The sequence below is a fragment of the Macadamia integrifolia genome, chromosome 1 (genome assembly GCF_013358625.1).
Source record: "Macadamia integrifolia cultivar HAES 741 chromosome 1, SCU_Mint_v3, whole genome shotgun sequence".
Taxonomy (NCBI): domain Eukaryota; kingdom Viridiplantae; phylum Streptophyta; class Magnoliopsida; order Proteales; family Proteaceae; genus Macadamia; species Macadamia integrifolia.
In genome coordinates, this window is record NC_056557.1 from 17495694 (window position 1) to 17511904 (window position 16211).

Consider the following 16211-nt stretch of genomic DNA (forward strand, 5'->3'; position numbering starts at 1 on the left):
GTTTAAAATCATAAAAGAAGGTTGTCCGTTCGTTTTAGGTCCATTCGAACACAAAAATCACGTTAGGGGGCCCACGGGTGGGCCAGACAACAGCCCGCCTGTCTTCGCCCACTTGTCTTCTCAGGTGGGCGGGCTCACCCACCAGTCTTCTCAGGTGGGTGGGTTCATGTACCGGTCCTTGCCTGCCGGTCTTCTCAGGAGGGCAAGGCTTGCCCACCGGTCCAATCGGTGGGCACCCTCAAGCGGGCGGGTTGGCCCGTCGATTCTCGCCCACCGGTGGGAACCGAGGGGCTGCCCTCTCAAGCGGGTGCCCTCAAGCGGGCGGGTTGGCCTGCCGGTCCTCGCCCACCTGAGAGGGCAGAAATTTACCTTCTTCCTTGAAACTTTCCCAACCTTGAAAAAACCAAATGGGGCTATTCCAATCACATTTTCCACACATCTAAGGTCTTATAAGATGATTCTAACCTAGATCTAAGTTAGATTTAAGGATTGAAAAGTCATCTTACCTTCTTTGCTCAAGAACTCTTCTAAAATCTCAAAATCACTTCTTAGTTCAAGAAATCACCAATGCTTCTCAAATCTTGTAAACACTTCTTCAAATCCTTCAAAATCAACACATAGACCATCTATTAAACCTTAGATTCATCATCTGAAGTGAAATTTACAAGATCTCAAGGAACTCTACCCAAATCAAGGGTTTCACTAAGGTTTGGTGAAAGTTTAAGGAGCATAGACTTTGCTCACCTCAAATCGTAGATCTCGTGTTGGGGATCACTCTTTCGGCGTCGAAATGAGAAGATCAAACCTCGGCATCACTTAAATCCATTCCTTCCTCCTCTTTCTTTCCCTTTCTTCTTCTTCGTTATCTTTTCTTCCCTTCTTTGCTCTCTCCTCTTTACTCTTCTCACCAACCCTTTAATGCATTAAATGAGAAAAGGAGAAACACAATAAATGCTATTTATACTTTAAAATATCTAGCAACCACATGGGTGGGTCACTCAGGTAGGCGGATGCGCCCACCTGTGATCGCCCGCCTGTGGGTCAAAACTTAGCCAACAAGTGATATTTCGATAGAATTCGACTCTCAGCATGTATCTCACTCTCGGCACAAGGTATATTATAGTATACACTTTAGGATACGGCTACATACCAGCGTTACCCATACATGGCCTTATGATACATGCATGTACACGGCTTGGGAACACCCGTCTCCTCTGGCACTGACTCGGACTTATCTGGCCAACCTGTGTTCAAAGTCACCCTTGCCATCATGGTCCATAAAGAACCTGCCTTAACCCTATCTGGTTCGGGTCCTGCATGGTTAAATTGGGTCAATCGTGTAATTAAACCAGGTTTAAAAAGTAGGGCTTCACATTTACCCCCCATTTTTGAAAATTTCATCCTCGAAATTGGCGTACCTGGTTGTTCGAAAAGATGAGGGTGCTTGGCTTGGATTTCATCCACTTTATCCCAAGATGCTTCTTCGAGTGAATGATTAGCCCATCGCACCTTTACGAAGGAAATTGAGCGGTTGCGAAGGGTTTTCACTTTTCGGTTCAAGATTTCAGCTGGCTGTTCTTTATAGGTCATATCAGCTTCTAGATATTCTGGTTCCACGGGTAATACATGCGATGGATCGTGAACTTCTCGCTTCAGCATGGATACATGGAATACATTATGAACATTTTCGAGCGAGGGTGGAAGAGCAAGCATGTAGGCTACTGAGCCAACCAGAGTCAAAATCTCAAATGGGCCAATATATCTTGGGCTCAACTTACCCTTTCTATGGAATCTATGCAACCCTTTAGTAGGAGAAATCATAAGAAACACCTTTTCTCCTGCTTGAAACTCAATGTCTTTCCTGCGGGTGTCTGCATAACTCTTTTAACGTGACTAAGCTGCCTTAATCCTTTCTCGAATAATATCAACCTTGTCACATGTCATCTGTATCATTTTGGGTCCTAGCATTCGGTGTTCGCCTACCTCATTCCAATACAAAGGAGTTCTACACTTCCTACCATACAATGCCTCATATGAAGCTATCCCAATTGTAGCTTGATAACTGTTATTATAGGCAAACTCCATAAGGGGTATATATTCTTCCCAACTACCACACATTTCCATTGCACATGCCCTGAGTATGTCTTCTAATATCTGAATGGTTCGCTCTGACTGACCATCAGTCTGTGGGTGAAAAGCAGTACTTAAATTCAATTGTGATCCCAAAGCATGCTGGAAACATTTTCAAAATCTGTAAGTGAACCTTGGGTCCTTATCTGACACAATGCTCACTGGCACTCCATGCAAGCGCATTATATTATCCATATAAAGTTGTGCTAAATTGGCCATAGAGAATTTGGTCTTAATGGGAATGAAATGAGCAGTCTTAATAAGCCGATCAACTATCACCCAAATCGCATCCATCCCCTTAGGTGTGCATGGTAGTCCGGTGACAAAGTCTATCGTAATCCTATCCCACTTCCAGTCTGGTATTGGGAGTGGCTGAAGAGTACTATAAGGTCGATGCCTCTCAACTTTTACTTTTTGGCATGTAAGACAAGTTGCCACATATAGGGCTATTGTGATTCTCATGCTTGGCCACCAGTAGTTTTGTTTAAGGTCCTTATACATCTTTGTACTTCCTGGGTGGAGTGAGTACTCAGAGCTATGTGCTTCCTGCACTATTTTGTCTTGTATCTCCAAATCATCGGGCACACACAACCTACCTCGAAACAATAATGCCCCGTCGCTGGCTAAAACGAAATCAGGGTCATTCATTGTTTGATCTTGAATCTTAATTCTGATCCGTTGCAACTCAGGGTCCAAAGGTTGTTTCATTATCACCTCTTGCCTGATAGACGGATGCACCTGTAGAGCGGCCAGGGATACAGTCAACCATTTAAGGTTGTCTAGTTGATGTTCAAGCTCTAAGGTTGCTCCTTCATATGAGAAGGTTTCATCCATTAGCGTCGCCTCTTGTACGAGTGGTGGGTTGACTGCTAAATATGAAGTGACACAATCAGTGCCTTCCGACTCAACGCATCTGCCACTACATTAGCCTTGCCAGGATGATACTGTATGTCGCAGTCATAATCCTTCATGAGCTCAAGCCATCTCCTCTACCTCATGTTCAAATCTCTTTGAGTGAAAAAGTACTTAAGGCTTTTGTGATCACTGTATATCTTGCACTTCTCCCCACACAAATAATGTCTCTAAATCTTTAGGGCAAAAATGACTGCGGCTAGTTTCAAGTCATGAGTGGGGTAGTTCTTCTCATATTCCTTTAGTTGTCGAGATGCATACGCTATCACCTTACCGCGTTGCATGAGAACATAACCCAACTCAACCTTAGAAGCGTCAGTGTAGACTGTCATTCCACCTGTGCCTTCAGGGATGGTCAACACAAGGGCTGACTGTCACACCCCGTTCGCGCTGAACCGGGCCAGTGACCGAGTTAACACCGGTTAACCCAAACCTGCCAGGATCATCAGATACTGTATTCCACCACAGCATACACACAACTAATATAAACTCATCAGATCAGCGGAAGACTAAGTTTTACCTGTGAATAATCCCATAATACTTGATACCCGGATAGTGATACAATAATTATATACATTTGGGCCCGAAGGCATGATATATACACAAAAAGAATAAAATTCAAATATCAAGTACATAAGGAAATCCACCAAAACAATCAGAGTACATAGCTCAGCTCGGCTCGGTATCAAGGCTGGAGCTCAGCTCGACATCAAGGGTCGTGCCCAGCTCGGCATCACATAGTAGAGCTCAGCTCGGCCTCAGAAGTGGAGCTCAGCACGGCCTCAAAACTGCTGTCCTGCAGCACAGCTCTCACACGAGCAGTCAGTGCCGTGCTCTAACTCCTCAGGGGTCCAGCAGTCCTCTTCAGGAAACTCGACTGTGGGACCCACCCCGTGCTCCTCAGATGTATGACCTGTAAAATCATCTAAAAAGGGGCGTATACGTGGGATGAGCTCACTAGCTCAGTAAGTAGAAAGACGGACCACACAGCAGTCCACACATCACAACACATCATATGCACTACATGCCATGCTATACATTTTAAATCACATCCACCTAAGCAACATTACTAAGTCCTCGGTTTTAGTGCTACTACAACCACAGTGCGCGTATACTCCCGGTACGAGCCGTAAACTCCCTCCCGCGATACCCCCATAGGGCTGTCGGAGAAGGCCCACCGTGAGTACTCGGAAAAGTAAAGACAATGCCGTCCACTGGCTCTCAACAGAAATGTAAATGACTGAAAATAAAGGTGCTGACTCCAGCAATTTAAAAGCAGTACAATTGACCTTCTTGAATGTACCACCGGGGTTGTCGGCTGTCCTACATGACCCGTCGGGCGTTATGTCTAACCGCCACAGTGACCCGACGATCGCGACCACTGCTTCCCCCCAAATGATAACCCAACACCTTAACCCTGTTGGGAAGGGTCGTAGCACGGGATGGTGAAAATCCTAATACCGCATGCTCCTATATGACAATAGTACGATTGCATAGTGCCACCGTGTCCCATTCCATGGGCCACCAATGCACTCGTCTCCAAGCCGACTATGGCATCTAGTCTATCAATGCAACATGCACAATGATGTCCACATCCAACATATAAACATCTCATTCAATTGGCATTTGGAAAGTAAACATAGCACAGATGCACATCAATGTGTGGGATGACTAGACTACATAGCATATTCATGATGGTATGACTAGACTAGATATATTTAAATGAATGCCAAAAAATGCCTTGAAACAAGGCCAAACGTCCTCTCCCCACTTACCTGTAGTGTACAAGGATTCCCGTTCGGTACGGGTGAGATCCGATGCGAATCGGGTAGGATTTGGTGAACCTAGCATAATTGAGCGGGGTTAGTACTTCACCATTTTAGGATCAAAATTAATGAAATCCGATGGCAAAATCATGTTTAGAACATCAAAAGAAGGTCACACGTTCGATTTGGGTTCAATCGGACATAAGGATCACCCTCGGGGCCACACGGGTGGGTCAGACAGGTGGGCAGTCTGGCCCACCGGTCCTACCCACCGGTTGGGACCGACGGGTAGGGGCCCGCTGGTATGGCCCGCCAATTCCACCCACCGGTTGGGCCAGGGGCCCCTGCTAGGACCGGCGGGTAGGATGGCCCGTCGGTTGGGCCCGCCGGTTGTGCCCGAAGGCCCCCCTACCTTCTCAGGTGGGTGCCCACAGGCGGGTAGGGGCCCACCGGTTGCACCCACAGGTCTTGGCGGGAAACACCCTGTTTCTTCCCCATTTTCTCCATTCTTTGGGGAATCAAATGGGGGGCTTTTCCCATCCATTCTTCACACCTTCAAGGTCTTATAGGATGGTTCTAACCTAGATCTAGGTTAGATTCAAGTGATGGGAAACCATCTTACCTCCTTTGCTCACGAACAATCTCAAACCCTCCGAATCACTTCAAACCCACACTGCTCCTTCCACCTTGCCAATATCTCTTCAAATCCTTCAAGATCAACACGTAAATCATTTATTAAACCTTAGATTCATCATTTCAAAAGGGATTTACAAGATCTCAAGAAACCATACTCGAATCAAGGGTTTAAAGCTTGGGTATGGTGAATGTTCACAAAACCCAACCTTGCTTACCTCTAACTGTAGATCTAGAGTTGAAGATCACTCTCCCGGCGCCGGAATGGGAAGATCAAGCTTCGGCGCCGCTGAAATCCTTCCCTTCTTCCTCTTCCTTCTCTTCCCTTCTTCTTCCCTCTCTTTTCTCTCTCCTCTTTACTATTCTCACCAACGTACGGGTGACATAAATGGAAAGAAAGAAAAACATAGAGCTATATATATATAATTCCTAATTAAGTGAATAGTGCACATGGATGGGTCACTCAGGTGGGTGGGTGCACCCACCTGTCCGCCCACGTGAGGGCCAAAACTTGAGATTTTGACAGGGTTCGGGCCTCGGCACGAACCCCAGCCCTGGCATACGATGTAGCATACGTATATACCTTAAAATACGGATATAATACCTGCTTTATCCATACATGGCCTTATGGTAGGTGCATGTACACGACTTGGGCACTCCCGTCTCTTCTGGCACTGGCTCGGACTTGTCGGGCCAGCCGGTGTTTAAGGTCACCCGTGCCATCATAGCCCATAAGGAACCCGCTCTAATTTCCTCTGGCTCGGTTCCTGCATGGTTAAACCGGTTCAATCGCTTAATCAGACCGGGTTTAAGAAGCGGGGTATTACACTGACACTAACCTTTTCTTCAATTCCTGAAAACTCTTCTCACATTCCTCTGTCCATTCTAATTTTACCCCCATTTTGATTAACTTAGTCATTGGTGCTAAGATTCGAGCAAAATTCTCAATGAAGCGTCGGTAGTATCCAGCCAAACCCAAGAAACTTCTAATTTCAGTAACGTTCTTAGGGCTTTTCCACTCTACTACTGCTTTCATCTTATCAGGATCCACCTCGATTCCGTCCTTAGACACTACGTGTCCCAAGAATCCAACTTGCTCAAGCCAAAATTCACATTTACTGTATTTGGCAAACAATTGTTGCTCTCTCAGCCTTTGTAATACCATCCTCAGGTGTTGAGTGTGCTCCTATTCTGTCTTAGAGTAAGATGTCATCAATAAAAATAATTACCTATTTATCAACGGCATCGTGAAATACTTGATTCATTAAATCCATGAATACTGTCGGTGCATTGGTTAACCCAAAAGATAACACTAGGAACTCATAGTGACCATACCGAGTCCTGAAAGCTGTCTTAGGTATGTCACCGCTCTTTATCTTGAGCTGATAATAGCCTGATCTAAGGTCTATCTTTGAAAATACCTTTGTACCTTGCAGTTGGTCAAACAAATCATCAATACGTGGCAATGGATACCGATTCTTAATGGTTAGCTTATTCAATTCCCGATAATCGATGCACATATGCAAGCTACCATCCTTCTTCTTGACAAACAATACTAGGGCACCTCAAGGTGAAACACTTGGGCGAATAAACCCCTTCTCCAATAATTCTTGCAACTGTGTCTGTAACTCCTTCAATTCGGCTGGTGCCATCCTGTATGGAGCTTTAGACACTGGAGCTGCTCTAGGAATCAAGTCTATGGCAAATTCCAATTCTCTATCAAGTGGTAGATGCATCAGATCATCTGGAAAGACGTCGAGAAATTCTTTAACCACCTCTACCTCTTCTAGAGGTGTAACCTTTGCATCAACATCAAGTACCAATGCTAAGTAACCCTGACATCCACTTTTCAACAACTTTACCGCTTAAAGAGCAGAGATGAGGACCTTTCTAGCTCATTTCATTTTATTTGCTTGGTATACCAATTCCTTCCCTTCTTCATTTGTCACCCTAATTAATTTTTCGGCGCACATCACATTTGTTCGATGGGCGACAACCAATCCATACCCAATATAACATCAAAATTCTACATATTGAATTTGATGAGTTGTGCATCCAATTTCTTTCCATTGATTTCGACTGGGCATGGCCCATACACCTCCTTCAACCGTGTAACTTTGCCTGTAGGCATATTAACAATCATCTCATGATCTAGTGTCCTGGGTGACATACCAAGTTTCTCAGCAAATATCTTAGATATGAATTAGTGTGTAGCTCCTGAATCAAACAAGACATAGGCTGGTATACCCGATATAGGTAGAACACCTAGTGTAACAATGCATATAAGTATAGCAGGTCATCAAAATTCAGCATAAGGAAAATCTTAAATGAAAATGTACCTTCTACCACTTCTGTGCTGGCCTCAGCTTCCTCAGCTGATAAGGCATACATTCTTCCTTGTGGTTGATTCCCCCGAGTTAAAGGAGGTCTGTACACAGAGGGCTGACTGGAGGGTAGGGCTGGTCTGACCCGACAGTCTTGAGCATAATGCCCATGAGAGTGGTAATTAAAGCAACGGATCTGTGACGCCGAAACTGGGGCAGGACCCCTTTGCACTTGACCTGATGCAGATGGGGGACGGGGTGGCCTTATGACTATAGGCACCGTACTAGTGTTTGTGCAAAAAGACGTAGAGCCCGGACCACCAGCTGGTCAAGGAAGGTAGCCAGATGGCCTATAGGGCTGTCTATATGTAGGCCCAGAACTATACGACCCACGGTATACCTTGGATGAGTTGCCCATGTCCGAAAATGGATTAGTCCTCTTCCACAATCCAGGTGTGAGGTTCTATTCTCCCTTCTACTTATCTTCCATGGTTTTAGCTTTTTGCACAATCTGGCCATAATCTATCAAATCTAAGACCTCGAGCACTGACTCAATAGATGCCTTTAATCCCTTCAGAAATATTACAGCATTTTCTTCAGCTGACCTCATATGCCTAGGGGAAAAATGGAACAAGCTTTCAAACTGCTACTGATACTCAAGGATAGTCTATTCCCTTGAGTTAAAGCCATAAATTCCGTCTCTTTACAGTCTCTGATGCTACGAGGGTAATGGTTGGCCAAAAACAACTCCTTGAACTGTTCCCATGTGGGTTCCAGATGTGCGACCAACAATATAGACTTAGAGGCTTGCCACCAAGAGTTGGCTTCATTCTTGTTGGTGCAATGATATTTGTCTTACACTTTGAATCCATACTTGCGAACAACTTTGAATCTCTCTCATTCCTTGCACCTCAATGTCATAATAGAAAATTTCTTTGCATATTCTTGATTGTATAATGATAGGCATTACTATCATTGACATGTAAGCTTCAAGTTCTACACTATTATGAGATTTTTTTTTTCATTCCCATGGGTTGAACTTGCACAATGAATTTGGGGCTTTCCATCACTTCTCACTTGCCATGCTTTATACTCATTTGTTACTTTTCTATTTTGCAACATGCTAGTGGATGTCATGTTTTGGGGGTTTCCTCCTATTTCTTTCCCCATGGCTTAACCACCCCTCTCTTTATAATGATCCACATTATGTATTTAGGTGCATTTACATGTGCTTGCTCACCCACCTATTTACTTCCTTTGTTATGCAACATCCTTACTTATCATTATTTCTTCTCTTTTCTTACTAGAATGTCTTCTCGCAAGGGCAAGGAACCCGCATCCTCTTCCAATCGACGTAGGGCCACAACTTCAAAACGAAAAAGTGCAGGGACTAGTTCTCCGGCCCTTCGCACAAGGCAACAAGGACATGCCCCCATCGATCCTTTAGACTATGATGAGGGACTCTTCCGGAGTTTGAGGGCGAAAACTAATTGGCAGACCTTTCTAAATAAGTTTGTGATGATGGAGAAAACCGTGGTAACTCGTGATTTCAACAAGATTCAACTTCAAAAGAGGTTTACTGCACTGGGTTGGCAGTCCATCCTTAACATTGACCGCCCCTGCTATGAACACCTGGTTCAAAGATTTTACTGTAATTTAGAGGTCTCTTACCAGTGTGGGGAGTACTCAATCCCCAGCATGGTGAAGCGAGTGAATATTCGTTTGACTGTGGACACTCTTGCTAGTATTTTAGATATTTCATCAGTTGGGCATCAATTCTATAGCCCCCCAAGGAGTAAGCCCGTGGGCCCATCCTTAAGTTCGGGGATGCAGGACCACATTTATGAGACCATTTGTGGCAGCAAGGTGCTTCCGGATTCCAAGATGACATTTCACCCGGAGGCTCGTGTATTTGCTCACTTGGTTCAGTTTAATTTACTCCCTAGAGGAGGTCACAGGAACCAAGTAGGCTTCATGGCAGCCTACATAGCCTTTTGCATCTACAAGGCCTTGGAGAGAGGTGTTGAGCATTTATGCTCGCCCTACATTATACTTAAGACTATGAAGCATCATGCCACACATCCTGGGACGGAGGTTTTTCATATGGTAGGGACCTCACCAAGGTTTTTGAGTTCTTTGGGGTGGATTTGAGTGGTGAGGGAAAGACTCCAGCGGACAAATTTAACAGGGGAAACCTACGCAGGATGGGTCTCCAAGCTCTTATGGATGTACCTCAGAGAGCAGAAGCTCAAGGAGGTAGGGACAGAGGGAATGTCCACAGGGAGGATGTCCACATGGAGGATGAGGAAAATAGTGAGGAGGATGAGGATTATGTTTCTCAATTCGAGGAGGAGGACTTTCTGAATGAGGATATCCTCGAGGAGGAGCCTCTTGATTCGAGAGATGCTGATCCTAACTTTGCTGGGGCTGCAGACCCACAATATAGGGCCCTACCACCTGAGAGTGGCGCATTTAATTTTGACAGTATGATGACTAGTATGAGGGCCTTGAAAGATGGGCAAGATCAGCTTCTGAGAAGATTAGATGAGAGTGCTACCAGAGAGAAAAATATCTTAGAAAGGTAGGCCACATTAGAGAATTCCTTCTTAAGATTGAGCGAGGATTTGGACACAACGGTCAATGCTATTTCAACGGATTTTTTCCGACTTCGGAGGGACGTACAACTAGTGAATTCAAGGTTTGATTACTACGATCATCGGCTCAACTTTAGATCGAGGCCTAGGAGGGATGGAGTAGTAGAGCTAGACGATGACGAGGGTCTCTGAGGACTTAGCTTGCCTATCTTAATCAGATTTTTACTTGTCTCTATGTTGTTTGTGCATTTATGGTGGACTATATATATATTTTTTTTTGTACTTTTCTCTGTAATTGGACTTGCTAGTATGGTGTTATGATATTGTTGGTGACTTGTGGTTAGTTTTATCTGCTTGATAACTTATTGTAATTTGTTGTAACAACGTTAATTAGTCTTTATCGATTATGTTTATTTGTATATATATATATATATATATGTTGTCTATCAGGTGCTTGTGTTCGAACAATTTAAAAAATCTTGTTTTAGCGTTGTTATGCTGCCGAAATTTTGTCAAATCCGCACTCGATGGGTTATGAAATCAAATAACTAATCATTTATTTATTTCAAGCAAACTTTCTCATGCATGCCATGAAATGCAATAAATGAATGCAATCATTTTTTTCTTTGGCTTTTAATTCTTACAAGTGTTTTACATTTACCCACCCCACTTCCTATTATAGACTCTACGGGGTCTAAATGGTATGCTGTAAGTGGATAGAGCATCACGCTTTGATACTACCGTTGTCACACCCCGTTCACACAGAATCGGACCAGTGACCGGGTTAACTCTAGTTAACCCAACCTTGCCAAGATCATCTGATACAGTACCCACCATAGCATACCCACATCTAAGATAAGTATTCAAAAGTTCAGCGGAAGACTTAAATTACCTGTAAATATCCCCAATATACTTGATACCTAAGTTGTAGTATATAGATAAATACATGTGAGTCTGCAGGCATGATATTTACACAAAAAGAATAATAATTTACGTATCAAGTACACAAAAAGGGAGATCATCAAAAGAATCAAAAAGCAAAATCCTATACGGTGCAATTACTGCGGTCCCACAGCACAGCCCTCGCATGTACAATCAGTACCGTGCTTATACTCCTCAGAGACCCATCAATCCTCATCGAGAAACTCGACAGTGGGGCCCGACCCTTGTTCTTCAGGCTGATGACCTTCAAAATCATCTAAAAGAGGTGCGCACGTGGGATGAGCTCACTAGCTTAGTAAGTGAAAAGAAAGACCACACAACAATCACATCCATATGCACTATATGCTATGCAATTCATTTTAAATTCTATCCACCTAAACAACATTACTAAGTCCTTGGTTATGTGCTACTACAACCACAGTGCAGGTATACCCCGGGTACAAGCCGTGAACTCCATCCCGTGATACGCCCATAGGGTTGTCGGAGAAGGCCCACCATGAATACTCAGAAAAGTAAAGCATGCCGACTATCGGCTCTTAACATAAAAGTAAATGACAAAAAAGTAAAGGTGCTAACCCTAGAAATTTAAAAGCAGTACAATTGGCCCTCTTGAATATACCACTGAGGTTGCCGACTGTCCTAATAATCAGTCGGGCGTATGTCTAACCGCCACAGTGACCCGACAATTACGACCACTGCTTCCCCCCAAGTGATAACCCAACACTTCAACCCCTGTTGGGAAGGGTCGTAGCACAAGGAAATGATAATCCTAAACCGCATGCTCCTATATGATATAGTACGATTGCATAGTGCCACCGCGTCCCATTCCACGGGCCACCAATGCACTCGTTTCCAAGTCGACTACGACGTCTAGTCTAATAATGCATCATGCATAGTAATCTAACCATTCATCACATAAGTACATCAATCATTTAGCATTGAGAATGTAAAACACAACACACATATCATAATCATATGAGGATGACTAATCTACACATAATTTGCATGATGACATGGCTAGTCTAGATACAATTGAATGATGCAAAACAAGCCTTAAATTAAAGTCAAATGTCCTCTCCCCACTTACTTGTTGTGTACAAAAACTCACGCTCGGTACAGGTGAGATCCGGCACGAGAAACGTAAGTTTCTAGTGAAACCTATCATAAGTGAATGAAGTTAGCATTTCACCACTTTGGGGTCAAAACTAACGAGTTTTGATGTTTAAATCATGTTTAAAATCATAAAAGAAGGTTACCCATCCTTTTTGGGTCCATTCGGACACAAAAATCACGTTGGGGGGCCCACGGGTGGGCCAGACAGCCCGCCTGTCTTCGCCCAGTGGTCCTTGCCTGCCGATCTTCTCAGGTAGGCAAGGCTTGCCCACCGGTCCAACCTACGGGCACCCTCAGGCGGGCGGGTTGGCACACCGGTCCTCGCCCACCGGTGGGAACCGAGGGGCTGCCCTCTTAGGCGGGTGCCCTCAGGCGGGCGGGTTGGCCCGTCGGTCCTCTGCCCACCTGAGGGGGCGAAAATTTGCCTTCTTCCTTGAAACTTTTCCCAACCTTAGGGAAATCAAATGGGGTTGTTCCAATCACATTTTGCACACATCTAAGGTCTTATAAGATGATTCTAACCTAGATTTAAGTTAGATTTAAGGATTGAAAAACCATCTTACTTTCTTTGCTCAAGAACTCTTCCAAAACCCCAAAATCACTTCTTAGCTCAAGAAATCACCAATGCTTCTCAAATCTTGTAAACACTTCTTCAAATCCTTCAAAATCAACACAAAAACCATCTGTTAAACCTTAGATTCATCATCTCAAGTGGGATTTATAAGATCTCAAGGAACTCTACCCAAATCAAGGGTTTCATTTAGGTTTGGTGAAAGTTTAAGAAGCATAGCCTTTGCTCACCTCAAATCGTAGATCTCGTGTTGGGGATCACTCTTCCGGCGTCGAAATGAGAAGATCAAACCTCGGCATCGCTTAAATCCATTCCTTCCTCTTTTTCTTTCTTTCCCTTTCTTCTTCTTCGTTCTCTTTTCTTCCCTTCTTTTCTCTCTCCTCTTTACTCTTCTCACCAACCCTTTAATGCATTAAATGAGAAAAGGAGAAACACAATAAATGATATTTATACTTTAAAATATCTAGTAACCATATGGGTGGGTCACTCAGGTGGGCGGATGCGCCCGCCTATGACCGCCCACCTGTGAGTCGAAACTTAGCTAACAAGTGAGATTTCGATGGAATTCGACTCTCGGCATGTATCTCACTCTCGGCACAAGGTATATTATACGTATACACTTTACAATATGGCTACATACCAGCGTTACCCATACATGGCCTTATAATACGTGCATGTACACGGCTTGGGTACACCTGTCTCCTCTGGCCCTGACTTGGACTTATCTGGCCAACCTGTGTTCAAAGTCATCCTTGCCATCATGGTCCATAAGGAACCTGCCTTAACCCTCTCTGATTCGGGTCCTGCATGGTTAAACCGGGTCAAACGCGTAATTAAACCAGGTTTAAAAAGTAGGGTATCACAATTATTATTATTATTATATATTTTTTTTTAAGGATTCTGTTATGCAGGTCATAGGCACCAAGTGTCTTGCAGTTGGAGTAGCCAATGGGCCGCAGGGAGTAGGAAGCCTTAAGGCACATAGGGTTCAAGTTTGCTGCTCTAATTTGCATTGCGCCGCCCCCACCCCCACCCCCACCACCCCACCCCCCCACCAAAAAAAAAAAAAAAAAAAAACCACCCACCCACATCTTCATTATTCGGGACGATTTGCCGAGCAAGGACTCTTGGAAATCATAATGGAGCACTTGAATAACATTCTTTAAATTACAAGTATCCACTTGAGACAACATTTTTTTGTTTGGATAAAACTTACAACATTAGTGATAAGGGCAAATAGGAATGTTTAATATAAATTTGATACATTAGAGGGGCCAACCAGAAAAACCCATAAATTATCCCTTTCTTTCTCATTTACTTGGGATTCAAAGTTACCTATATATGGACCAAGATCAGACTCACGGAGGAATCAACGAGGGCCCAAGGTCACATTTACTGAAAAACTAGGAAATTGGTGTAAACAAGCACCGATGCATTTGAGAGAAGTTGATCAAGTGAACAACTCCTTTCAAACCGCCGAGCTAAGGCCCGTGTGTGCTTACTTTTTGTTTTTTGTATCAACCTATCTTTTTCTTTAGGGAAAATATCTTGTATCTCCCAGCCATCGGATGCCACGTTGAGCATTCCAGCGGCTGGAAAATACCCAAAATACCTGACTTCATTGACCATTTTCCATGCCAATCTAAGCCACCTGCACCGTCTTCCCTTCCTCATTCGCTGTATGGATTCATGGATGGCTAAACTTACTTCTGGGTAGTGAAATTCATAGCAAATTATGAACTATAAGTTTTAGAGCCATACCTGCGCAATCCAAATCCAAAGAGAGATGTTACAATATCCAAATGGCCTTAAATCACTTAAAAATATGAGATATATAGACTTTGAATTCTAATAGTGTGTATTGAACAGAAATATACTGTATCTGTGTGTTCTAAGCTTGAGAGCCACCATTTGAAAATTAGACCATTCCCAAAACCTATAAAAAGTAGATAAAATCACCGAGCAATGGAGAGAGTATTGTGAACTTTCGTAGATGTTAATCTGATGCCTCCTCCATGAAAAGCAACAAAACTGATCTTGGACCACCAAAGAGCCTTTCAAAATAGTAATTTTTGTAACTCGACTCTACTGCTTCTTCAAATAACCCTGATCAAGTTTTAAATGAATTTCAAATCAGATCGTACATCAATCCTAAACAGAGTTATCAATCACTTATAGATGACTGGGAAGCATAATACCTTATTAGTGGAATGTGTTTGATCTTGTAATTCTCTTTGCCTCCATCAGGTTTCAACCTCCGTTTAAGGTCTGGGTGCAAGGCAACGATCATCAATTCTTTTAGTGTGGTGACATATTGCAATCCTTCTGGAAGATTCATCATCCGTAGACAATTTTGGAAGAAGAGGAATGCTAAGTTTGGGAATGCCCCCTTTTCTATCTCAATCCACTCTACTAGATCATCTGAACAGATTCTGAGTGTCTCTAGCTTTGGAAATCCACCCACCTTGCAAAATCCCTTGTTTATTTGTTTGCTGTTGCAGGCTCCACCCAAATTTAGATGCTTCAAGTTAGGAAGAAACTGAAGTACATAAATTGCTTCCTCAGGTAGAAAAGAATAGGCTAAGGTTAACTTAGTGAGGCCCTCCATGGAACAAACCCAATCAGGAATATCAACTAGATGCCCGCATAAGCTGAGGTGTCTCATAAACGGGGGTGGCGAAAACGGATCCAATGTGGGCAACATTTCATCTTCATCATATCCTGAATCCATAGACAAGCAGAGGAGTCCTGTCATCTTCATAATACAAGCAGAGAGCTCACTGCCATGTTCTTCTGATACATCCCTCAATTTCAATTTCTTGAGTTGAGTCAAACTTCTTAACTCATGGATGATGCCAGGTCTTATAAATAAATTAGTTAAACTCTGGAGGTTTGTTAATATGCCTATACCTGAGGGAACTTTTATTCCATTCCTTGGCAACATAAGGTGCCTCAACTGTGCAAGATTCAGAACTCCACTTGGCAATACCCTCGGCCATCCAGGCAATCTAATATCCAAAGTCTGTAGATTTAGAAGATTGCCTATGCTCTCTGGAATCTCATCCAGTGCTGAACTTTTTAAGCCTAGATACCTTAAGTTTATCAGATGTCCTATTTCTTCTGGCAAGCTCTTAACTTTAAGATTATGAAACTCCAAAACCCTCAAAAAATTAAAGGTATGGAAGGCACCTCTTATGGAGGCCCAGTGATCATCAGGAATGCCTTC

General features: G+C 43.5%; 1 protein-coding gene across 1 annotated transcript; it reads right to left on the reverse strand.

Annotated features, from left to right (window-relative positions):
- Positions 1 to 14884: 14884 nt before the first annotated feature.
- On the reverse strand, positions 14885 to 16211 carry LOC122086258 (probable disease resistance protein At1g59620). Its single transcript, XM_042655363.1, has 2 exons — positions 15184 to 16211; positions 14885 to 15091 (listed from the first exon to the last, which is right to left on the reverse strand). Exons 1-2 carry the CDS (start codon positions 15927 to 15929, stop codon positions 15082 to 15084), a joined length of 756 nt encoding a protein of 251 aa, XP_042511297.1. The 5' UTR covers positions 15930 to 16211; the 3' UTR covers positions 14885 to 15081.